A 25,710-nucleotide genomic window follows, 5' to 3' on the forward strand; every position below is an offset into this window, starting at 1 on the left:
GTGTGTGTGTATGTGTGTGTATGTGTGTGTGTCTGTGTGTGTGTGTGTGTGTGTGTGTGTGTGTATGTGTGTGTGTGTGTGTGTGTGTATGTATGTGTGTGTGTGTATGTGTGTGTGTTTTATTATTATTGCTTGATTTTGTTACCAATATTGGATGAATTGAGACGGTATCAATTTGTACATAGCGGATTCCGTGTCATACTACACACCTGAACCTGGCATCTCAGTAAATTTCTTGAATGGTGGAATATTCTCAATTTCCTCGTAAATTGCTTGGTAAAAGTCAACAGGTGATCCATAGCCACTCATTAGTGCATCTAATAAAGAGAGAGTGGGGATGAACATCCGCATAAACGAATTTGTACACGAACATTATGCTTAAACTAAAATTAATTAAAATGATCTTAGTCAAGGTGAAGAGTTAGTGAACGTGATCGTTGAATCAACCGATGTGTGGATGATGCCTCTGGCCAATCAACCGAATAAATTTGGCATCAGCAAGATGAAAGGAAGGGTACAGAATAATGAGCATATTTCCGATTATTGTTTAATAGTGAATACACATCACATTTGAATCGATGACAAGTTTAATATTATGATTAGATAGATGCGAATGCCATCATTAATGGTAGCGGATGAAGACAGGATGGAAATTTAGAGGTCACTCCAGAACATGACAGAGAAAGCCTGGCTGTGTTGAAGAAATATAAAAGCATCGTGAATATGGAATGATGAAATGATAAGATGATGAAGAATGGGGAAAATGCCTCCTCTTACTTCGATTGGGAGAACCGTATCAGAATATTCGAGGATACAGAGCAGATTCTTGAAATTTATACTTCCAGGTGTTCAGAGCATGGATGTATTACAGTGAGATACACAGTAAGGTAGCCACTTAACAAATCAGATTTAACCATTTTCCATTACTACATAATGAAAATTTATCATAACTCCACGATCACTAAGGGCCAGCGAAAACCACCATTACAAATGTCCCACGGAAGGCAAATAAATTCCCAACAAAAGCGATGAAAACATATTTAAGTTTAGTCATGTTTGCACAAAGATCATGTTTTGGGAAAACCCAAAAAAACTGAAAACGTCACAATAAAACGTCGATGTAAAGATTGGCCCTCACCACTGATTGCTGACCGTCTCCTTGCTATCGTCACCAGTATTAATAACTCAATGATGAATACAAATCCAAGGGTTATGCAGACAGTAACCATGATGGATGGGGTCCAGTTTCCAAAATCTTAAAACGAAAAGTAAAAACATGTATTTCGATAAACACGAAACAAACACTATACATCCAATGCAACGAAATTTTGAGCGATCTTTAATGAACTTAATCATACATTCAGTTATCACGATTTTTAAAAGTTATATCCCTATGTATTTCATGACAGAAAGAGCGGAGCGGAGACACAAAGACTATTTCACAATAAAGCCTGATATGTCAAAAGTATTTCCCAGCACAATAAACCTTCTCTCCTTCACCTGGTATCAGATCAGGATAAACACCTCAAGTAACGTCGTGTTCAAATTCCATTTCCCCGCACATTGCTGGATTGAAACAGCAAGAAGGAAGGTGAGTTTAATTATAAGAAAACATTTCCAGGAAAAAAAAATATTCCATCGTACTTATCCTTGCATTTCTGTTAACCGCCTCTAATCAGCACAGAGAGATTTAGCTAGTAATGGTACACGGTTAAGTGTACACTCAATGAATTTAGAAAATATTGGAAAGCTGCCGAATATTATCACTGACACTCTGATTGTAACCAGCAGCTGCGGAATTATTTTCATTCCAATTATGTACTTATACGCCAGGCCCACATAGCGAGGTTGGTCTTTATGAAGGCAGAGCAATACTGAGGAAATGGGATCTTATACCCTTACTATTTCTTCCTGCACGGGTGCATGCAGGGTCCAAAAATAAGACTGAGCACTTGCACTGTTACAAATCGTCACCAAATCTCGAATACTATTTCGGGTCCGACATTTTATTCAACTATATTGCCGTTGAGCACACATTATATGCAGCGCCTTCGCAGGATAACTAAATAATCATCAGACCATGCTCCCTTCTCACTGATGCGATGTACCGGAGCCTTGGGTCCTCACAACTGGGCTCAGAAATAATTATTACCTCTCAACCACCATGCTCCTGATAGGGTGCATTACTTCAATTATTCCAGTGGTAAACTGATTCCACAACCTATAATTTATTTCAAGGGTTACATAACTCTTGTTCTCAGCATTAATTTTTACTGATCAACTTGTTGACATTTTTTTCTGATTTTGCATTTGCGTACTTAGCTGCTTTTTGCTATTTGTTATTTTTCCGCGCTTGTTTCTGAGTAGTTCTTTAAAGTTTCTGTTGCGTTTCTATACATGTACAGTGAATGCCGTAAGAAAACGAATCTCAAGGCAGTATATGACGATATATGGATATTTGGTAACAAATTTCCTTTGAACTTTAATATTTAGTATCTGCAAACACCAAAACTTTCTCAAGAGTATTGGACGAGCAACTAATTGATTCACAGAAAATGTCTGACCGGGAGTGGAGATCATGTTTTTAACAATTCTGCATATTCCTGCTCAAAATATTTGAGAAGACGATCAGGATCCCATACAGTTTCTAAAGTATCTATTGTGAACTCAGCAATTAGGAAATACGAATAATCAATTCTTGATATCTGCAGCATAGATGCAAAATGTAAGCGTCAAAATCCATACCTGAATTGTTGCGTTCAGTAGGAGTCACTCCGGAACCTGTGTACATATTGCAAAGAAGTTTCAGAAAACGCATCTCTATTGATGTTTATATTGGATATTTCTCATTCTGAAATTAACAAATCATTTGAAGAGAAATTGGAAATGTCAGACAAAGCACAGAGCATACCAGAACAAAGAACGATGACATCTTCTTTGTGATCACAGTCGTGTTGACCAAATGATGAGGAACGACAGCTGGACAGAAAAGGTTCACTTCCCGTGCATTTTACTTCATCAAGCCAGACAGGACCGGCTGCCTGGGTCATTTTAACATCTTCTGGAGCCCAGAGAGCAAGGCCACACCTTAGATGTCTACAGACGACATTGGCATCAGCCAGATCCCAAGAGTCGTCACACACCGTGCCCCAGCTGTCATTAAACCAGACTTCAAGCTTTCCGGAGCAGTTGTGATTGCTGCTAACAAGACGCAATGGAACATCTAGGCATGAAACAATAAAATTGAGATTTATTTAATAATTAGTCTGGGAATCTGAAGTTCGTCAGAGAGAAAATAGAACTAATTATAGAACGCAAGGGCAGGCACCTCGGCCCACCATTTCTTTATCCAACACTGCCAAATTATACCACCTCTCTTCTGCCTCACATAATCGATATCGCTCAAATATTTACACTTGCCGACTCTAGCTGAAAGCCTTTTAATCACGATAACTGTAAATATTTCTATTATCACTCCTCAAAACCTGCTCCAAGCAATATCATTCTCAATTTACCAATAAAGGTTTTCCTCAACCACTTCATTTAAGCCGTCATCTGTCACCTTAAATACGCCCATTAATACTTGATTTTTTTTTTACAATGGTTCAGACTCTCTACCTGGCCTGTCTCACCTAATGATACGTATCTATTAGGACTCATTTTAGGTGCAGAATGGACCCCAAGTGTTTCCATTCCTTCTTATCCAGGCAGACTCTGAGTAAATCTCTTTTATAAACCCCACATGCTTCTTGAAATGCGACGAATGGAAATATAAATGATATGAAATCATTGCTTTTCATATCCACAAATAGTTTATGAAGTCCATTCATTGTTGAACGAACAGGCAACATATCTTATTCTTATCATTAGTGTCCGATTAATGAAGGCATTACGTCACAGACCTTGCTCTTCAACTCATACTTTATCATGAAATGCTGAAAGACATGATGAAGGACGAAACCAATTTCACTGTCAGCCAGTTTGTTTTTTGTCTTCAGTTCATACCGGCGAAACAAAAAACACTCGAATACAGCTCATGCACATCTTTCAACTCTAACCATAAATTGTGGGCGTTATATATACGTCGTCCTATGTTCCCTCTAGTTAACCACTTGTGTTATTTTGGTTAAGTAATACAGAATGCTTTGCTCTCTCATTTTCTCATATTTCCAACGAAATAGATATCTTTTATCTATTGATCGTAGCCTTTATTCATCTTTCTATATTGCCCAATAACCCGACCGTCTTTATGTATCCTGCGGTTTAGATATATTTACTTCATTTGTTTTATCCAAATCAACAATGTCTCTCGCCTTTCACTATCTCCATACTTTTCCTCGTTCACTTCCCTCCTTCCAAGGTAATACCGATTCCCAAGTCCGTCCAGCTGGTCAGAAGACAATTCCTGCATATCATTTATAATCTTGCCTGATAACAAATGTTCCCGATGAATTCCAATTAACTCCCTCTATCTTCTGTCTGGACATGGAATTCGTCACAATTCACTCCCCTTTGGCAGTGCTCAACAGAGTCGTGGGAAACCAGGATTCTGGTCAATGCGCGCCCAATTTCGTAGAGGGCAAGAGGAACGAAATTTATTTTTCTGATAGCGGCATTAATACAAGGTTTTCTGATTTCAGCAAAGAAGTTTTCGAATTCGTCACCTTTTAAAGGGAAAGAGGAGAATGCGTTTTCTTGCAAGCAGCCTCTTTCAGTGATTCCTTCCGTCATATTGGTTTCTGTTGACAAAATAAATATTTTGACGAATTTATACATAAATATGTAAAACGTAAATAGATATAAGACTGTCTTATTTACCTTCGCAAGCAACTCCTGCATCCTCAGTATGGTCACACTGGTGTTTTCCCCACGGTTGCGACTGACACTGCCAAAGGGTCGATTCGTGTGAAGTACATTCAATCTCATCCAACCATATAGGTCCACGTCCCTTTCCAAATTGATATGAGCCAGGATAAATATTATTCATTGGTCCACATTTCATTTGTTTGCAAATCACTTCTGCAGACTTGCCATAAAGGTTCGTGGAACAGACTGTTCCCCAGGTCCCGTTGTACCACACTTCAATTCGTCCTTTGCATCGACTACCTCCGTCCTGCAGGCGCAACTTTTTGTGCTCTGATAAGGATGCATTTGAAGACAAAAGTTGTCGCAAAATTAGCATACAATGGGAAACGCGTTTTTTTCTACTTCTGCAACAGAGATTAGCCGTGTGTGTGTGTGTGTGTGTGTGTGTGTGTGTGTGTGTGTGTAGAACAAAGATAAAAAAAATAAAATGAGCACATTCAGTAGGAAGTTATTGATTAGCAAAATTAAACGAACCCAGGAAGCACGGAGTGATATATTGTGCTGAATTACTGAAAGGAGGGTACGGGTTAGTGACGGAAAATTGAGGAATAGAAGATCAAGCGTCTGATACTGGAATCTTATCGGATTCACCAACAATTGAGAATGGTAAATATTTGAATTCATTTAAGGAAGAAGTATGAAGAGCAGGGAGAATCTGTCCATCCTCTGTCCTTAACGAAAAGTATGAATTGAGACATTGGAAATATGTTGACCGACAGAAACCGCCACTTGCTCTTCAGGGCAAAAAAAACGTGGTTAAATGTTTTGACTGTCCCTCAGTACCTCATTCTTAAGACCGCACCTACTAAATCCAGACTAGTAACAGACTGTGATGAAATAAAGGCGGCGAAATTACAATATTATTTTCATTCATTCTATCCCCCGATTCGATAAGAGTGTTTGAAACTGATTTTAGGATTTATTTGTGTGTGTATATATATATATATATATATATATATAAAATATATATTCCAGGCATTATCTTCGGAGATTCTAATGTAATCACCTACACTATTTAATCGCATGCAAATCACCTGTGTTTTGAATTCGGAAAAGCTGACCTCACATTAGCTTCTGGCTTTTTGCCACTTCATTTAGCCACAGCTACTCTGATTGTGTTATCTGTCTTTTATTCCTTTCTGCGGCAATACAACTCAATAGAATATTCGTCTTCTCTGGACACACTACAGCCTTCTAGTCTCGGTATCAAATTTCTACCGTTGGCTCTTTTAGTTGATTTTGTTTACAGATATTATTTTACTCTTGACTTTTTTCCCAATTAATTCAGTAAGTGAGAAGAAGAGGTAAAGAAACATGGGGAAAAAGAAACAATGGGAATTGAAAGACAATGCTATGTTTTTGAATCTTTTTTTTTTTGGATTTTATTATACGGAATTTACATCGATCCGATTTGATAAATTGTATTATTCTGTCTCTCTTGATTTGGACTGCTATGTTATTTCTAGTCACTAGATGGCCCTGCTTACTCGCATGTTCACAGCAACTTACTACTGCTTTGCTAAGTAATTGAATTTCATCATAAGATCAGGTATTTAAGAATCGCTTGCATATTTTAGTCTGAAACACTTTGCTACGGGTCGAAGGAATTTGGATCAATATTTGAATCTATCTTTTGTAAGAACGCCTAGCAGTATTTTTTTTTCACAGCTCCTCGAGTAGTGTAACGAGTTGGTGAACAGTCAGTCAACCATCAAACTACACCGATACATAGACTGGAGATTATTTATTTGCCTCGCTTGAGTAAAGAAAACGGGGAAGCACTTGAGCGACGGCAGAAGAATTATTAGGCAGAATCAATACTGAAATCAGGATGATTAATGTTATGACATTAGTAATGGGAAATATAAACATTCCAGATACATAGGGAATAAGTTTAATGCTTCTGCGTACGTGTGCTCCACGCATTATCAACATTTAGACAGTTCATTCCGGCCCAATCGTCTCCTGTCCAGTTTTACATTATTTATTACATCTCCGTAGTCATGGCGTGCTGCACAGACAAAGAAAAGTAAATTTAAAGAAAATTGAAATGTTCTTTACCAGAGCATGTCAATGTCACAGCTTCTTTTTGACTGCAGTCATGTTCGGCCCATGGTGCTGATGGACATTCCCAGAGAAATGTTTCGTTACCCGAGCATCTCACTTCATCTAACCAAACTGGGGGAGGGCGTCTTCCGCAGTAACCGTGAGTTTTATACTCCAAAGCATATCCACAACCCAGTTGTCTGCAGACCACGTTAGCGTCGACCAGATCCCAGGAGTCGTCACAAACCATGCCCCAAGATCCACGGTAATAAACCTCTAGCTGACCAGCACATGGATCTTCACTTCCGGAGAGTCGTAACTGCAAGTGGCCTATCGAACAGTAATATGGAAAGTAAATCAATACATTGGAAAGTAGAAACATCACCGGCTTCTCGTTTCTAAAGATGATTCTGAGATTATTATTATTGCTCTTAAAAAGAGCTGTGCCATGATGTAACAATTATTCCAGAATTTGAAAATGTTTGAAATCCAAGTATAAAATGTAAAAGTTTGGATGAATACAACATATGAAGAAACGTAGAGTTGCTTCTATCATTAAGGACGGAACTCAGAGGCTGGTAGTTGGACGTTTTCCCACATCTGCTGCTATTCCATTTTCCTGCCTTTCGCACAAACGAGGAAACTAGTTAGCCTGATCTCAGTGTTTGGAAATATATCGGGATCTATTATTAATGAAAAGGCAGAAGACAAACACATGTCTGACAAATGTACTTGCCTGACAAATCTGTTGGAATTATTTGAAGAAATAATAAGTAGGATCGACAGAGGAGAAGCGGTTGATTTTGCGGTACTTGGATCTTCAAACGGCCATCGTCAACCTGCCGCACATGTGGCTGCTTACCGAGTTAGAGCCCGTGGTATTAAAGGAAATATTCTAGGATGGACAGAGCAGTCGCTGATTGGCAGTAGGCAAAGATCGGGAATGAAGGGAACCTTCTCCCGTTGTCCGCCGGTGACACGTGGTGTTTTTAGTGGTCTGTGATTGGACCAATTCCTTTTACGTTGTGCGTCAATGATTTGGATGATTGTGTTGATGAATTTGCTCAGAGGTTTGCAGACAATATGAAGGTAGCTGGAGGGACAGTCAGATTTGTGGAGGTGATAGGACACAAACACAAATATAGTTTAGGAGAGTGGACAAAAATGACAGATGCAATACAGTTTTGGGTAGTGGATGCTCATGCACTTTGGTAGAAAAAAAAAGAAAGGTTTGACTGTTTCCTAACTGGAGAGAAAATACAAAAAGAAAAGAAGCGCAGAAGGGCTTGGGAGCCCCTGTGCAGGATTCTCCAGACGACAGTTTACTGGTGTGAGCCGGTGGATAACAAGACAAGTGTAATGGATGTAATTTTGGGACTATGTGAAGCACTGGTGAGACCTCACAAGTAGGAATCAGTGCAATTTTGGGCCCCTTATCTTAGATTGGATCTGCTGAACAAGGAGGGCGTCAAAGGAGGTTCACTAGAATGTCTTTTCATAAGAAGACCGTTTGATGGCTCTGGGTTGTGTTCACCAAAATTCAGAATAAATACCATGCCGAATCTTCGAAATTAGAGTAGATTAGATTAGATTAGTTTCAATTTTATTGTCATTGTACCGAGTACAGATACAAAGCCAATGAAATGCATTCAGCATCTGACCTGAAATGCAAAGAATAGCGTTATTTACAAAATAACTGCGAGTAAAATAAGTGCTACAGCACACAAATATAAAAGTACTGAGACAGTACAATATGGATTCAATACTGCTCAGCGCCGTGATGAGAGGTTCAGCAGGGTCACAGCCTCAGGGAAGAAGCTCTTCCTGTGCCTGCTGGTGCGGGAGCGGAGGCTCCTGTAGCGCCTACCGGTTGGGAGGAGAGCGATAAGTCCATGGTCGGGGTGAGATGCATCCTTGATAATGTTTTTCGCCCTGCCCAGGCAGCGTTCATTGCAGATGTTCTCAACAGTGAGCAATTGCGTGCCGATAATCCTCTGGGCAGTTTTGACCACACGCTGGAACGCTTTGCAGTCCGATACACAAATCTCCTAAGAATCTCTGGACTCCGCTGTGCTTTCGCTATAATTGCAGTTCTGTGTTGAGTCTAGGACAGGTCGTCAGGTAATTGAAATTGCTGACCCTCTCCTCATCTGATGCGCCGTTGAGGCCTGACTCATGGACGGGTGGTTTCCTCCACCTGAACTCAATACCTCCTCTTTGTCATGCTGACTTTGAGAAAGTGGTTGGTGCTGTGACACCGCTCCTCAGGATGTTTAATATCCCTTCAAAATGCTATTGTGTCATCAACTTTGTCAGTGGTGTCGTCAGCAAATCTGAGTATGGCAGAGGTGCTGTACTTTGTCATACAGTGTAACGCGAAGGAAACACGGAGCTGTGCTCGCAACCATTTGGAGAACCTGTGCTGATGGAGATTTTAGAATAGATGTTGTTGCCATTCGGAACATATTGACCGGGTCTGCAGTCCAGGATGCAATTGTATAAGTAGTTATTGAGGTACAGACTTCGAGTTTTTGATCAGTTTTAAGGGGATGGTGGCATTTTATGCTGATCTGCAGTGAAGAAACAACCCTGCAATGTGTGTATCTTTGCTGTCCAGATAATCCTGGATAGTATGAAGAGCCAGTGAGATGACATCTTTAGTGGACCTATTGCTCCGGTAGGAAAATTTGGGCCGGACAAGTCTCCTCTGAGGCAGAAGTTGATATGTCCCATTAGCAAATTCTTAAAACACTTCCTCATTGTTGCTGCCATTGTAACTGACAGATAGTTATTCAGGCAGATCATCAGGTTCTCCTAAGAAACCAGTATGTGAAGTATACTTGAAGTTGGTGGCCACATCAGACTGCCGAAGCAAGATGCGAAAGAGCACGATAGGCAGTTGATCAGCTCAGTTCTGAACTGGTTGGCCAGCCATCCCTTCTGGGCCGTATGCTTTTGGTGAGTTTACCCTCATGAACGCTAATTGCATGTCAGCCTCACAGTCTTGAATCACAGAATTATCGGGGGCTCCGGGAATACTTGATGGCTCGTCCATGTTTTGACAGTCAAAGCGGGCATAAAGTGTATTGAACCCATCTAGAAGCGAAGCTTTTTTCCACTACGTCGCTTGATTTTACACTGTGCAAACCCGTCCAAAATGGTCGAGCTTGCTTCATGGATTTCAGCAAGGCATTTAAAAAAGTACACGATGAAAGGTTTAATGAGAAAATAAGGAGACAGGGGATCCAAGGGGACATTGCTTTGTGGATTCAGTGACCAGCGGGGTGCCTCAGGGATCTGTTGGACCCCTACTCTTCGTGAATCTTATAAATGCTGTGAATGAGGAAGTGGAGGGATGGGTTAGTAATATTGCTGATGACACAAAGGTTGGGAGTATTGTGGATAGTGTGGGGGGTTGTCAGAGGTTACAGCGGTACATTGATAGGATGTAAAACTGGGCTGAGAAGTGGCAGATAGAGTTCAACTTAGATAAATGTAAGATGGTTCATTTTGTTAGGTAGTTCGAATACAATAGCAGAATATAGTATTAATGGTAAGACTATCGGCAGGGCCGAGTATCAGAGGGATCTTGGGGTCCGAGTCCATTAAACAATCAGGGTGCTGGGCAGTTTGACTCTGTGGTTAAGTAAGATTACGGTACATTGGCCTTCATAAATCGTAAGACTGAGTTTGGGAACCGACAGGTAATGTTGTGGCTATATAGGAACCTGGTCAGACCCCTCTTGAAGTACTGTGCTCAGTTCTGGTCGCCTCACTACAGGAAACATGTGAAAAGCATAGAAAGGGTGCAGATGAGACTTACAAGGATGTTGCCTGGGCTAGTTACAGAGGAGATGACATGGGTAAATTGTTTTTTTTTTTTTTTTTTTTTTAACGCAGAGAGTGGTGAGTGTTTGGAATCGGCTGCCGGCGACGGTGGTGATGACGAAAAAGATAGGGCCTTTTAAGAGACACTGAGACAGGTACATGAAGCTCAGGAAAATAGAGGGCTATAGGTAACTCAAGGTAATTTCTAGGATAAGGACATTTTCGGCACTGCTTTGTGGGACGAAGCAGCTGTTATTATGCTGTAGCTTTTCTATGTTTCTATGTTTCTATGGTTCATGCTTAGTGTGGAAATCCCCTTCTCCTTTTACATTTCTTCCTGCATAAAGTACCACGGCCACCTGTAACTTTCTTGTTCACCGGTCTTGTATGCCTCTTATCCGGTCCTCGCCAGATTGCGAATCTCATGTTTCATCTAATTTTTCGTTTTGCGAAAGATTCTGAGTGATTCTGTACGTCCACACTCGTCTATAATTAATTATATGAAGTATGTGAGAACCTCGGTGTTTTCATTCAGATACATAGATATGTTCTTCAACTCTGCTCAGTCCTCCGAAGAGAAGCATCCGATACCCGTCGCTTTTGCCTCCCCCGACGTCCCCTTTGCTGTCCAAATATATAGAGCTTGTCTGCTTGTCTGAAAGTACGAGAAGGGCGACCAAGAAATCAGATTTACCGAAATCCGGTCTGGTCATGCAACGACAGTTTTCCTCAGTTATATATCCGAATATATAAATTACACGAACGACACATTAAGAATTGCGCAGGTGGATCGGAGGAAGGTTCTGGCGGCGATGACAGCAGATGAGAAAAGGCTGAAATATCAGGGCAAGACAGCCAGGATAGATATGTCGCACAAAGGAATAAATACTCAATTGGCAGGAGTAGGCAACTGTGTCTGGCATAAAGAAGTTATGGACTGCATAAAAGCCAAGGAAATGGTATATGAAGTAGAAAAATTGAGTCGGAAATTGGATGATTGGGAACTCTTAAATTCCAACAAAAGGCATCCAAAAAAGCTTGAAATATGAGCGCAGACTAACCAATAATATGAAAAAAATGGATACCGTGTTTTTTTTTCAGTTGTATGAAGAGGGAAAGGGAGCTGAACGCTCGTATTAGACCACGGGAAAATGACGCTGATGAGGTGGGAATTTGAGATAAAAATTGGCAGATGAGCTTAATATGTACTTTGTATCTGGGGTGCACTGTGAAGGCAGCAGCTGTGAGCTAGTAACCTGTGAATATCAGTTCGCAGGAGAGAGTGTTATTTCAAAGGAAAATTGCTTGGCAAACTCAAACGTCTGAAGTCACCTGGACCAAATGGACTAAATCCCGGAATTCGGAGACTGGTTGCAGAAGAGATAACAGATCCTTTGGTCCTGTCCTTTCAAGATTCACTTCATCTTATATATACACATATACATACATATATATCAATAATTTAGACGATGGAATTAAATGCAGCATCTCCAAGTTTGTGGATGACACGAAGCTGGGCGGCAGTGTTAGCTGTGAGGAGGATGCTAAGAGGATGCAGGGTGACTTGGATAGGTTAGGTGAGTGGGCAAATTCATGGCAGATGCAATTTAATGTGGATAAATGTGAGGTTATCCACTTTGGTGGCAAGAACAGGAAAACAGATTATTATCTGAATGGTGGCCGATTAGGAAAAGGGGAGGTGCAATGAGACCTGGGTGTATTGTACACCAGTCATTGAAAGTGGGCATGCAGGTACAACAGGCGGTGAAAAAGGCGAATGGTACACTGGCATTTATAGAAAGAGGATTCGAGTACAGGAGCAGGGAGGAACTACTGCAGTTGTACAAGGCCTTGGTGAGACCACACCTGGAGTATTGTGTGCAGTTTTGGTCCCCTAATCTGAGGAAAGACATCCTTGCCATAGAGGGAGTACAAAGAAGGTTCACCAGATTGATTCCTGGGATGGCAGGACTTTCATATGATGAAAGACTGGATTGACTAGGCTTATACTCGTTGGAATTTAGAAGACTGAGGGGAGATCTTATTGAAACGTATAAAATTCTAAAGGGATTGGACAGGCTAGATTCAGGAAGATTTTTTCCCGATGTTGCGGAAGTACAGAACGAGTGGTCACAGTTTGAGGATAAAGGGGAAGCCTTTTAGGACCGAGATGAGGAAAAACTTCTTCACTCAGAGAGTGGTGAATCTGTGGAATTCTCTACCACAGGAAACAGTTGAGGCCAGATCATTGGCTATATTAAAGAGGGAGTTAGATATGGCCCTCGTGACTAAAGGGATCATGGGGTATGGGGATAAAGCAGGTACAGGGTTCTGAGTTGGATGGTCAGCCATGATCATAATGAATGGCGGTGCCGACTCGAAGGGCCGAATGACCTACTCTTGCACCTATTTTCTATCTAAAGTATCTACCTTGGTAAGGTCCTGGAGGACGGGAAGATTGTAAATATCACTCTGAGAAGGGAGGAAGGCAAAGGAAAGAGAATTATAGTCCAGTTTACCGATCGTCAGTGGTTTGGAACGTGTTGGATTCTATTATAAATGATGCTGTTCCCAGAAAATCTACGGAATATAACAGACAATTAATCTTGAATTAATATCACAAAATCGATCTCTCTCCGACACTCCTGGTGACTAGACTTACTGATGCAGAGAAAAAAAAATATTACATGAAAAATGGTATTAGTGCACGGACGAAAATATCAGTAAACTACTTCATTAAGAGATGTAGCGAAAAATATTAGAAGTAAAATATAATTATTTCCGTCCTATTTGAACATTTATTTGAGTCCTTATCCCTAATGGTTCCGATCAGAAATAATGCCAGGTGTCAGTTCCATCGCCTCGTTTTACACTTCTTTGCAAATTTCCTCTCTCAAATTCCCCCTCCAGAATCCCTTCCTTGTTCAACTAAACGCTCAATTTCCTCTTTTTAGAACACAGAACAAAGACAATAGCTGCGCCTAGCATGTAGCCTATTCTATAAACTGCCTATAAATGCCCTAACATATAGCACTCTATTTTTCTAAACTTAATGTACCTATCTAAGAGTCTCTTAAAAGACCCTATCTTATCCGCATCCGGCAGTGCATTTCATGCACCCATAACACTTTGTAAAAAACTTACCCCTTCCACCCCCTCTGTATCTACTTCCAAAGAACCTTAAAACAATACCCGTTGTAGTACAATTTAACTCCGAACAAATGACCCAAAATATATTTCCTTTAATCTTTGTATACACCTCTATCAGGTCACCTCTCATCCCCCGTCACTCCAAGAAGAAAAAGCCGGGTTCACGCAACCTATTCTCACAGGGCACAGTCTCCAATCCAGGCAAAACCCTCGTAAATCTCCTCTGCACTCTGTCGATAGTTTCCGCATTTTCTCTGCAGTGTGGTGACCAGAACTTAACAGAGTAGACCAAGCGGGGTCTGGCCAAGCTGTAACAGTAACCCGCGGCTCTTGATTGTGCCATCGCTTTAACTTAAATCATCATATTTTCAGACCTGAATGGAAGTCTGATTTTGAAAAGGATAAACTAGGAGACTAGCAATAATACGGAGGGAATAAGCAAGGGGCGGGGGGGGGGGGCGGGGGGTGTCAGAGAGAGAGAGAGAGAGAGAGGGGAGAAGGCAGGTAGAACTCCCAGTATTTAATTGTAATCAATAGCAAAATTGTCGAACTGCCAGGACGATCCCTTTCAGTATATATCCTAAATTATGAATAAGTCGTTGAAAGCCTATGAAGTAAATTCGTAGTTCCAGCGAAGCAGAATTAATTTTGCACATTTTGCCCGGGTAAATGCGTTTTTATTCATCGTGTTCAGTTTTCTATGCACATTCCCACATTGTACTAGCTAGTCGGTTAATTGATTACAATAAATTCGCTCGTATGTTTTAGGAGCGGAGCTGCCGTAGGAGCTGTGGTTGGGGAAATAAATTGGAAGCCCTGCAAGAGGAGATATGATTGTCAACGCCGTTTTGATGAGAGAAATGGAGATATAAATACCTGCAAGTCTCAGTATTTCTAAATTTATCTCTCTAAATAATTAATAGCCACACGATATTAAAAATTACAATTTCCACTTTTCCATGCTATTCACCTGAACACAGGACGCCAACGCCGATGAAGTCAGAGGAAGACCGATTGAATATGGATGTCCTGCAATTTTGGAGATGAGATTCGTTTCCTTCACACTGAAGGTCGGTCACCCACACGGGCCCTTCTTTCCCTCTGTACCCCGAGGCGATGTAGGAGGATGTGGCCACACCGCAACGCAGTTGCTTACAGACGACGTTGGCTTCATTGATAGTCCAAAAGTTATCCTGTATTCTGCTCCATCCGCCATTATCATAAACCTCCACCTGGCCGTCGCAGCGGCTTCCCCCTTCGGTCAGCCGCAGAGACCAAATTTCATCTACCATGTGGATGAGATTGTGTAAAACAGTTAATAATTACTCAATGTATCCCAGATACTTTCAGCTATTAGCGGCAAATATTAGTTTATGCACTAATTTCCTACAAGGCAATCATCCCAAAAGCCACTTAACCTCTCTTCTCCCTCCGCAGGATAAAAAAAGACACACACGTAGCGGTCCCAGGCATTATTCTTACTCGCCGAACATAAAGAGAGCCATTTAAAGTTTTATTATAATTCATTGTTCTTTTTCAACTGTTTATAATATGACTTAACTCACCTGCAAATATTACATCTTTATTTTTGCAGATTTTAAAATGGTACAAAAATTACTATCGTGAAACACCAATTGACATAATTCTCTGCACTTTACAATAATTTCTCCTCAAATTTTAGTTTGATTCACTGTAGTACTCAGGGTCTGTGTATCCAAAATAAAACAGTGCAAATTGCAAACACAGACTGTAGCCACAAAATAATTTAGATTTGTGGCATATTTTTGCAGAAAACTTGGGATGCATTCAATTGTTCTTTTTTTCTTTCTTTTTTTTTTTGTCTCTGTTATGGATATCTTTTCGACCAAAGAAGGGTTTCATTCAGACTAATGTTTCAACAGCTCACCGGTGCAGATTAGGCTGGCGTCATTTCCATGCGAACAGCTGATCTGACTCCACGCTGAGACTTGGCAATCAGCTAATCGGGACTCATTGCCCAAACAAATGTAGTTATCCTTCCACACCGGCCCGTTTCCTGTGCCAAAGTATGCATCTCTGGGAGTTTCCTTTACTGCACCACACTGCAGCTGTTCACAGACCACGGCAGCATCTTCCAATCTGAAGTATTCATCACAAAGTGTTCCCCACTGGTCCCCGTGCTGAATTTCCACCCGGCCAGAACATCTGCTGTCCCCATCAACGAGTCGTGCTACAGGATCCCCTGTTGTATTAATAATTGAATTCAGTTAATTAATCTCAACATAAACTAATTAAAAGAACTTGCACAGGATCGGACCACTATCCAGAGCATCTGCTCGGCAGAGCTTCGCGAAAGTAAGAGTATGGCACAATGCAGACCGGTATTTTTTTTTTAACTGATTGACACACAATCATTTTTTACAATGCATTTTTTTAATTGTTGTGAATAATCTGCATACACCACGACAGGAATCTCGCGTTTTTGTAGGTTTTTAACAGAATCAATGTCATTGTTTCAAACATTGGGCCGTACAGGTGAAAACATGTGTTGCCTTGCCTGATTTCTATACAGTACTCCCGATTTTTTTGATCGTTCACGGTTTCATGCCCATCACTCTAAATGTTATATTTTGTCGAAGTTGAAAATACCATTATTCAGCACCATATCCCACCCATGCTGTTCTTGCCCACTCAGTGGACGATATGCATAAGCATCATATTTATCTATCTATCTATCTTATCTATCTATTTACATGTAATATTTGAGGATACTTCGTGCAATCAGATATTGTGCACTCAGAAGGGGCATTTTCGATTTTCTCTTTCGTTATTGGCGATTAAATTGATGTTAGTCTTTGCTTGTGATGTATATTTTCTTTGCACTTTTCCATTATCTATTTTCATGTTTGTTTCTTTCACTGACGACTCATTTCTTAGGTTCATAAGCAACTTTCAAGTTGTCCTTCACGTTAGGCCCCAACAAAATGTCCGCTGATGATTATAAATTACGGGGAATTCACAAGGCATCTGTCGTTGAACTAGCAGCTATATAGTTGATTTTTATTTATTCTTCTGCTAAGGATTTTTTCATCAGTTTTACAATCGTTATGCAATGGAACGAAGAACAACAAGTATGTGAAGAAGTGGCTTAGCGTACCGAGCAGCCTCACCAATTCCGCAATCCATAGTAGCCAGACAAAGCTTACCATCCCATTGTAATCCCTTGTTGAAGAGGTCAAGGTACCCAAGATAAGATATTCATGATGCCTCGAGACTCAAAAGACCCTGTCATCAACAACACCCAACCGGTTGTGAGATCAGGCAGGAAGTTGTCAGCCCATGCAGCAATTGATGAGGCAGAGTCTAGATTGAAGGACAAGGAGGTGGTTGGGGCTACCCAGCTAGGCCGCCAGGGACTTGGCTGGACAGCCCACAGGTGGTGGTTGTCTTCTACAGGTGAGGGGCGCCGTGAGCTTGTAACGTGAGAAATACGACAGGTAGAAGAGGAGAAGAGGTTAGCTAAAACCCCTGGCCTGGCCAAACAGGGGGCTTGGACCTGATGGGAAAGTGTTGAACAACGACATCTATCTTGGAATGTTCTGTGGCAGATGGAACCGTTCCGCATTCCTGTTCTATGCAGAGCAGCATACGATCCGCTCCCAACACCTGCCAACCTCAGCACCTGGTATGAAGATAAGACAGACAGATGTGCTGCTTGCGGCGAGAAGGGAACACTTCAACATATTTTGAGTGCATGCAGAGTCAATCCTTCCTGCGCCATGTACACTTGGAGACATAACAACGTTCTCAAAGTTGCAGCAGAAGCGGTTCGGCAGAGAGTACTGCAGCACAACTTATCTCATGCCCCATGCTGCACAGAACACCGCATATCATTTGTGAAAGAAGGCTCCAAGTCCAGGGTGTACAGCGCAGGCCCACGATCAAGCGTAGTTTATTCAACCAATGACTGGTGTGTCAAGGCCGACCTGGATGGGAAAGGCAATTTCCCGAGGCAAATACCCTTCACCACATTGCGCCCAGATATAATCGCACGGTCTGACACCAGTGGAGATGTGGTTATTGGTGAACTCACAGTCCCCTGTGAAAACAACATCGATGAAGCCCATGAGCACAATTTAACCAAGTATGCAGAATTAATGTCAGAGTGCAGCGACAGACGGGGGAAGGTCTCATGCTATCCATTCGAAGTAGGTTGTAGTGGCTTTATTGCGTTCACTTTACAGAAGTGGCTGCGTGATCTCAGCTTTATTAGAAGAGAGATCAAGGCAACCAGCAGGGCTGTAGCTGAGGCAGCAGAGATAGGATCAGCATGGGTGTGGACCAAAGGTCCAGAGGGGCAGATAGTCGGACAGCGTATTTATTCCAGTCGGTCTTTATTCTTTGGAATTTAGAAAGTTGAGGGGGAACTTGAGAGAGGTATTTAAAATTATGAGGGAGATAGATAGAGTTGACGTGGATAGGCTTTTTTCCATTGAGAGTGGGGGAGATTCAAACAAGAGGACATGAGTTGAGAGTTAAAGGACAAAAGTTTAGGGGTAACATGAGGGGGAACTTCTTTACTCCGAGAGTCGTACCTGTGTGGAAGGAGCTTCCAGCAGAAGTGGTTGACGCAGGTTCGATGTTGTCGTTTAAAGTTAAATTGGACAGGTATATGGACAGGAAAGGAATGGAGGGTTACGGGCTGAGTGCAGGTCGGTGGGACTAGGTGAGAGTAAGAGTTCGGCACGGAGTAGAAGGGCCGAGATGGCCTGTTTCCGTGTTGTAATTGTTAATGGTTATATGGTTATATGGTATACATCTTTTGCAAACCCTTCAGTAGTTGCATAGACACCCGAAGAGTAGACTATCTGTTGAATGGAACAACTCTGATAGAGGCAGATGCCAAGTTTTTAAGCTCACCAGTGGGAGGTGGTGCTTTAGCACTGCTGGCCCACCACCTCGAGGGAGTCTTGATCATAAGCGGGCCGAAACTCCTGAAGACAGGTGGCAGATCAACTGTTGATCCCACTGGTGACAGCACAGGACAGTTAACATCTTAGTCCAAGTGTATTATCAATTCTTTAATTTTGTTTGTCTCCTTCACTGACGACTCATTTCTTAGGTCCATAAGCAACTTTCAAGCTGTTATTCACCTTGGGGCCAACAAAGTGTCCAGTGATGATTTTAAACTATGGGGAATTCACAAGCCATCTGTCGTTAACTAACAGCTATATAGTTGTTATTTTATTTACTCTTCTGCTGGGGTTTTTGTCATTTTTACAGTCGTCATGGCTAAATTTGTAGCAGTAAAATCCGACGCTATTGCAACAAGTTATCTCTCTCTAATCATGTATATTCTATAGTGGTGCAAATGCATGCTTGGAAGTTGTGCTGCAAAAACAATGGTTTGTATTTATCTACAGTTCCGCACCAATTCGTCTGTGTGGTTCCTTTCAGAAGAAAGGGGAAACGTTTCGGGAATATTCAATAATCCAGCAAAGTATCAGTACTGAAATAAATAATATTTGATTGCTTTTTGTTAATAGAGATAGCCGTATATAGCTGCAAAGCCTGCTGCGCATTTTAACGTTTAATCAGCTTTATGTCTGTATTTAGACATATGACAAAATTCAGTATCATTAAATTTCTTCGAATTATTAATTTTCATGTTAAGGTGTATGATATAATTTGAAAGGCGTGCTGAAAAATTTGCGGCATGTACTTCGCACTCAATTTCTGGAGGAAAATTCCAGTTCGCATTTTTTATATCTTTTCCACTGCAATAATGCATTGTTTAATTTATAATACCGCTGCATGCTACGCTTTTGTTGGTGATTTTTATTTCAACTTATTGAAGCCTTCAAATATGTTAATTTCTTTCGTCAAAACCCAAATTGAATTCAATCGTTATTTTATTCTTCAAGCAATTTCACCTTCTTAATCTGTCCGTCAATGTCAGATGAAAATCATATCGAACTGTCCTCTGCTGATGGAATTTGCAAATTGCTAATGGGAAAAATGTCGAAAAGAAATACCTGGATCCTAGGTACTCACCAGAGCAGATCACACTGACATCATTCTCATGGGTGCAATGATGAGTTCCTGAAGAAAATGGACAGTCCCTCAGCCCCGACTCATTACCCTGACATTCAAAGGCATCAGTCCATATATGTCCTGTTCCTTCTCCAAAATAAGCTCCTCCCCGCACAGCAACAGCGACTCCGCATTGAAGCTGTCGGCACACCACGCTGGCATCATCCATGTCCCAGTGCAGGTCACACACCGTGTTCCAGGTTTCTCCAAACTGCACTTCCAGTCTTCCAGAGCAGTCATCATTTCCGGACACCAATCTTGGAACTCGGTGGTCTGAGGAAGATATGAAGCACAGTTAGCAAAAAGAACATTTGAGCAATATGCAGCGAACTCCTCTTGCTTTCATTGTATATAAAGTCCCAATTGGTTCTCAAACAGATGACATTGTTTTCCACGTCCAAATTTCATAATGGGATATCGGAACTGAGTATCAAAATTACTTTCTCTCTTTGGTGTTAATTAATGCCAGATAATAGATTCTTAACACGTTTATTCCTATTATTTTTATATCCTCTTTTAACCAGAGGAAATTATATTATCTTTCTTATGGCATGATACCAAAGGCATGAAATATTATTATAATTCAGGGGAAAAAGTAAGAACATTGTTGCTATTACTATTATTATCATCATCATCATCATTATCATCTTTAATTCCAGATACGGTGACGTTTGCATCGAAATTCCAAAAGCATCATTCATTTTTCTCAAAGGGAATACAGGGAAAATGAATTAAAAGAAATACTTTTACTTCCCCATCTTCACGCTATGGTGGAGCCAAGTATTCACTGAAAAACGTGTATAGAAAAAAATGAAGTAATCATTATATATAGATGACAAATACTTCAAGCATGAAATAAATCTGATGAAATTAAGTCAAGATTTTCGACGAAGAGACTATGGCTAAAAATAGCAGTCCACTTTCAATATTTCTTATTTAGAATTCTACAAAGGTGATAAATGCAAACACGGTAATTAAGTTAAATCAAGACTGACTGCATTGGATTAGATTAGATTATTGCAATAGATTATGAGGACACACTGTCCTCGTTTATTGTCATTTGGAAATGCATGCATTAAGAAATGATACAATATTCCTCCAGAGTGATATCACAAAAAAAAGACAAACCAAAGACTAACACTAACAAGACCACATAATTATAACATATAGTTACAGCAGTGCAAAACAATAACATAATTTGATAAAGAGCAGACCATGGAAACGGTAAAAAAAAAGTCTCACATTTCCTATCGACTCCCGATAGTCCCCGATAGCAGGCGGAAAAAGGGGGAAACTCTCTCTGCTAGAAAGTTCCAGGCACCGACAACTGTTGGCGCGTTGGAAGCACCTGACCACAGCCGACTCTGCGTCCGTCCGAAAACTTCAAGTCTCCGACCAGCCCTTCGACACCGAGCACCGAGCACCATCTCTGCCCAGAGCTTGGACCCCGTCCCGGCCGCCGAGCAATAAGCAAAGCCGATGACTCGGGGCCTTCCCCTAAGGAGAATCTGGATCACACAGTAGCAGCGGCAGCGAAGAAGACATTTTGGAATTTTCTCCAGATGTTCCTCCGCTCTCTCACGTCTGTCTCCATCAAATATGGATTGTGCACGGCACCCTACTTGACAAATTACAGATATCATTCACCGGAGCGGCCGCGCAAGCTGTGTCACGCCGCCATCTTCTCCTCCTTCTCCATTGTTCTGGATTTGATGGGAAGAAGAACCGCCTGTTTATCCGACTGCATTGTTATTCAAAGAAATAATGGTTGGCGAATTTTGTCAATTTGTTTACATTTATTCCATTTTCCTCAACCTATTCTATAAAAGCGCCATTCCAAAACATTCTCGTACTTCGTCCATCTGTACATTTTTACCAGTCCCTCTGTCATCTTATACGTGGGTCCTATATATACGGTGGCCCTTACCTTGGAAAAAAATGCCGTGATTCTGCTGTCTACCAATGAAATCAGGTAGCGCTGAGGCTTCATATCCAACATATGATTTTCGTAACTTCTTCCATCTCTAAAGGGCCCCTAGCACTAAATTAATTTTTATGCCTCCTGTCCTAAGTATGTACACGGCTCTTTCCACAGACATCGCTCCCCCCGTAGTTCCCTTATCAAGTTATCCCTCCCCTCTAATCTTTCTCTGGGCATTTATCCCTGCAAGCAGCCAAAATTCAACACTTGTTCATTCACCTCCTTCCTCCCCTCCATTAAAGGCTGCAACGAGTCCTTCCAGGTAAGGTAACATTTCACCTACGAAATGCTATGGTCGTCTATTGTAACTATTGTTTCTCTGCTGCCTCCGCTACATCAGTGAGACCTCGTCAATGTGCAGCTCATTTCTCTGTCTCACAAGCAGAACTTCCCGATAGGCCAACAATTTAATTCCAATTCCCATTGCAACATGACGGTCCATTTGTGCCACGATGTGGACACATTCGGGGTGAAGTAACAAAACCTTGTCTGCCGATCTTGTAGATTTTATGCCGAAGGTAAATATGGATTTCTCCTTTGAGTTAAAAAACGTCGCTTCCCCTCCCCTCGTCTTCAATTCCCCATTCTAGCCTCTTATGGCTTCTCACCTACCTAGCGCGTCCTTTGCTATCCCTCCTCTTTCTTTACTTTACTTTATTTTCGCCAAACAACTGATACCAGAGCGTACAATCATCACAGCGATATGTGTTTCTGCCCTTCATGCTCCTGGAGTCCAAATCGATAGAAAATACAATAAAACAATAAATTATAGATAATAAATCGAAAAGACAAAGTAAGGTAGTGCAGAAAACCCGAGAGGCAGGTCCGGATATTTGGCGGGTACGGCCCAGATCCGGGTCAGGATCCGTTCAGCAGTCTTATCACAGTTTGAAAGAAGCTGTTCCCAAATCTGACCGTCCGAGTCTTCGAGCTCCTGAGCCTTCTCCCGGAGGGAAGAGGGACGAAAAGTTTGTTGGCTGGGTGGGTCGTGTCCTTGAGTATCCTGGCAGCTCTGCTCCGACAGCGTGCGGTGTAAAGTGACTCCGAGGACAGAAGATTGGTTTGTGTGATGTGCTGCACCATGTTCACGATCTTATGCAGCTTCTTTCGGTCTTGGACAGGACAACTTGCATACCAGGTTGTGATGCACCCCAGAAGAATGCTTTCTACTATGCATGTATAAAAATTAGTGAAGGGTTTAGAGGACAGGCCAAATTTATTTAGCTTTTTTTCAGGAAATAAAGACGCTGGTGACCCTTCTTGGCAGTAGACTCTGCTTGGTTGGACCAAGTCAGGTCATTTGTGATATTGAGCCGAAAAACTTCCATTTCTCTGAAGTGACACTTCCCTTTCATGTCAGATTCCTTCTATGCATCTCTATAGTTTCCTCACCCACTTGCTCTCACCTATCAACTTCTAGCTGTGTTTTCTCACCACCTCCCATCTTTCCACTCAGGTGACTGCTCTTTCCATACTCTTCCATGAAGGGCTCGCCGAATCGTTTACTCATTTGCATGGACGCACAGACCATGTGCTTAGTTCCTGCAGCGTTTCTGTTGGAGACTTTAGATTTCCGTTACCTTAATGGGTAATTTTAATGTCACAGAAATGAAAACAATATGTATCATGAAATTATTTTTTTCTTCGCAAACTCCGACGAAAACAGAGGAGTGCCCCAAAGTATGAGTAGCAGTTAAAACGTTTGAACTCCGAAACACATCCAGCTCCCCCTCCCACGCACAAGCTGCTACAACGCAGCGATAACCCCCACCCACCAGCAAAAAAACATCAGCAACATCTACCGACCAGTCAAGCGTGCAGCAAACTATCAAGACCCAGACTTGCAGTATCCCAAAAACGACGTGCACCCGATAATGTGTGATATCACAGGCTCGCTCTCTCCCTAATAAGGGAACAAGAGGTGTCCCCGTTTCACAGTGTGAGGGGGACATAAAAAAACAACTCGTTGACTTAGGATTTTAAAAGTGTGTTGCGTCGTTCTTCCCGAGCTGATTCGGTAGCAGAAAGGTGCTGATTTCCGGACAGACAATGCACGGCAGTTAACCAGCTGCCGAACTTCTTGTCTATGCAACGAGTCATTATTTTTATATACGCTAAAAGGTAACATCTCAGTCTGCTTTAGTGAAAAATAGTTTTATCTATTGTTCACAGATCTCCAGCTGTCCGTGCAATATCATTCCGACGCTTTTCTACACCCTGTCAAGAATAATATTAGCATTCACGTATCACGTCGATTATAATTGCATAAAATTTTAAATGCACATTGGCATAAAGATAGCGTACAGCCTTAGCTCAACAGAATCACGCTCGAATCCTTGGCCAATGATGCAAATATCCTCTACCAATTTTGATTGGCATGCCATTGCCGGGAAGCAAAGTACTCACCCAGGGCTCTCTATGCTCAGCAAAAGATCTCAAGATCAAGATAATAATCCTTTCTGTTCGGATCTCTTTTAATTTCGTAACATATAACACCATGAATCTGCGATAAATTCTTAAAGGCATTCCTTTCCGCACATTGCCATTTGATCTAATTCCAGCTGTAACTGCAGGCAATATTCTTAACAAACCAATGCATCAGTAATTTGATGTCATCGACGGACCTATTAATCATTATATTTGGATTCAACACAATTATTTAAGCGATACGACAGAAGCAAGGAAAATGATTTTCCTCGGTCGCAAAACTGAAAGAAAAAAAAAACAATACCTCATTATGACTCTCTGTGTCCTATCAATGATAAAGTTCAGTATTGAAATAGCTACCCCAACAGCAATACCACCTGAGTTAATTTTGTGGACCAAACTTCCATAAATTTCATGGAGGAAACATTTACCGCGTTGCCTCGTCAATTCTCTTGTTCAGCTTTACTAAAATCTCAGTTTCATAGAATAGTACAGCACATTACAGTCCCTTCAGCCCACAGGGTTGTGCCGACAATCAAACCCCGCCTCCCATATACACCCCCCCGCCCACCTTAAATTCCTCCATATACCTGTCCAGTAATCTCTCGAATTTCACTAGTGTATCTGCCTCCACCACTGACTCAGGCAGCGCATTCCACGCACCGACCACTCTCTGAGTAAACAACCTTTCTCTAATATCCCCCTTGAACTTTCCACCCCTTACCTAAAAGCCATGTCCTCTTGTATTGAGCAGTGGTGCCCTGGGGAAGAGGCGCTGGCTGTCCACTCTAGCTATTCCTCTTAATATCTTGTATACCTCTATCATGTCTCTTCTCATCCTCCTTCGCTCCAAAGAGTAAAGGCCTAGCCCATTTAATCTCTGATCATAATCCATACTCTCTAAACCAGGCAGCATCCTCGTAAATCTTTTCTGTACCCTTTCCAATGTTTCCACGTCCTTCCTATAGTGAGACGACCAGAACTGACAATAGACAATAGACAATAGACAACAGGTGCAGGAGTAGGCCATGCGGTCCTTCGACCCAGCACCGCCATTCACTGTGATCATGGCTGATCAACCACAATCAGTATCCAGTGCCTACCTTATCCCCATAACCTTTGAGCGCTATCTTTAAGAGCTCTATCCATCTCTTTCTTGAAAGAATCCAGAGACTTGGCCTCCACAGCCTTCTGGGACAGAGCATTCCGTATACCCACCACTCTCTGGGTGAAAACGTTTTTTTTTTTTTCTCAACTCCGTTCTAAATGGCCTACCCCTTCTTCTTAAACTGTGGCCTCTGGTTTTGGACTCACCCATCAGCGGGAACATGTTTCCTGCA

The 25,710-nt window shown here is 41.6% G+C and overlaps 1 protein-coding gene across 1 annotated transcript; it reads right to left on the reverse strand.

The window, feature by feature from the left end:
• Positions 1–201: 201 nt before the first annotated feature.
• On the reverse strand, positions 202–23,474 carry LOC140207941 (scavenger receptor cysteine-rich domain-containing protein DMBT1-like). The gene is made up of 11 exons (XM_072276478.1): positions 23,378–23,474; positions 20,011–20,235; positions 15,797–16,111; positions 14,861–15,175; positions 6,928–7,242; positions 4,819–5,136; positions 4,665–4,739; positions 2,912–3,223; positions 2,746–2,781; positions 1,139–1,255; positions 202–317 (listed from the first exon to the last, which is right to left on the reverse strand). Exons 1-11 carry the CDS (start codon positions 23,472–23,474, stop codon positions 202–204), a joined length of 2,241 nt encoding a protein of 746 aa, XP_072132579.1.
• Positions 23,475–25,710: the final 2,236 nt, after the last annotated feature.

The sequence above is a fragment of the Mobula birostris genome, chromosome 13 (assembly GCF_030028105.1).
Source record: "Mobula birostris isolate sMobBir1 chromosome 13, sMobBir1.hap1, whole genome shotgun sequence".
In the NCBI taxonomy this organism is placed as follows: Eukaryota; Metazoa; Chordata; class Chondrichthyes; order Myliobatiformes; family Myliobatidae; genus Mobula; species Mobula birostris.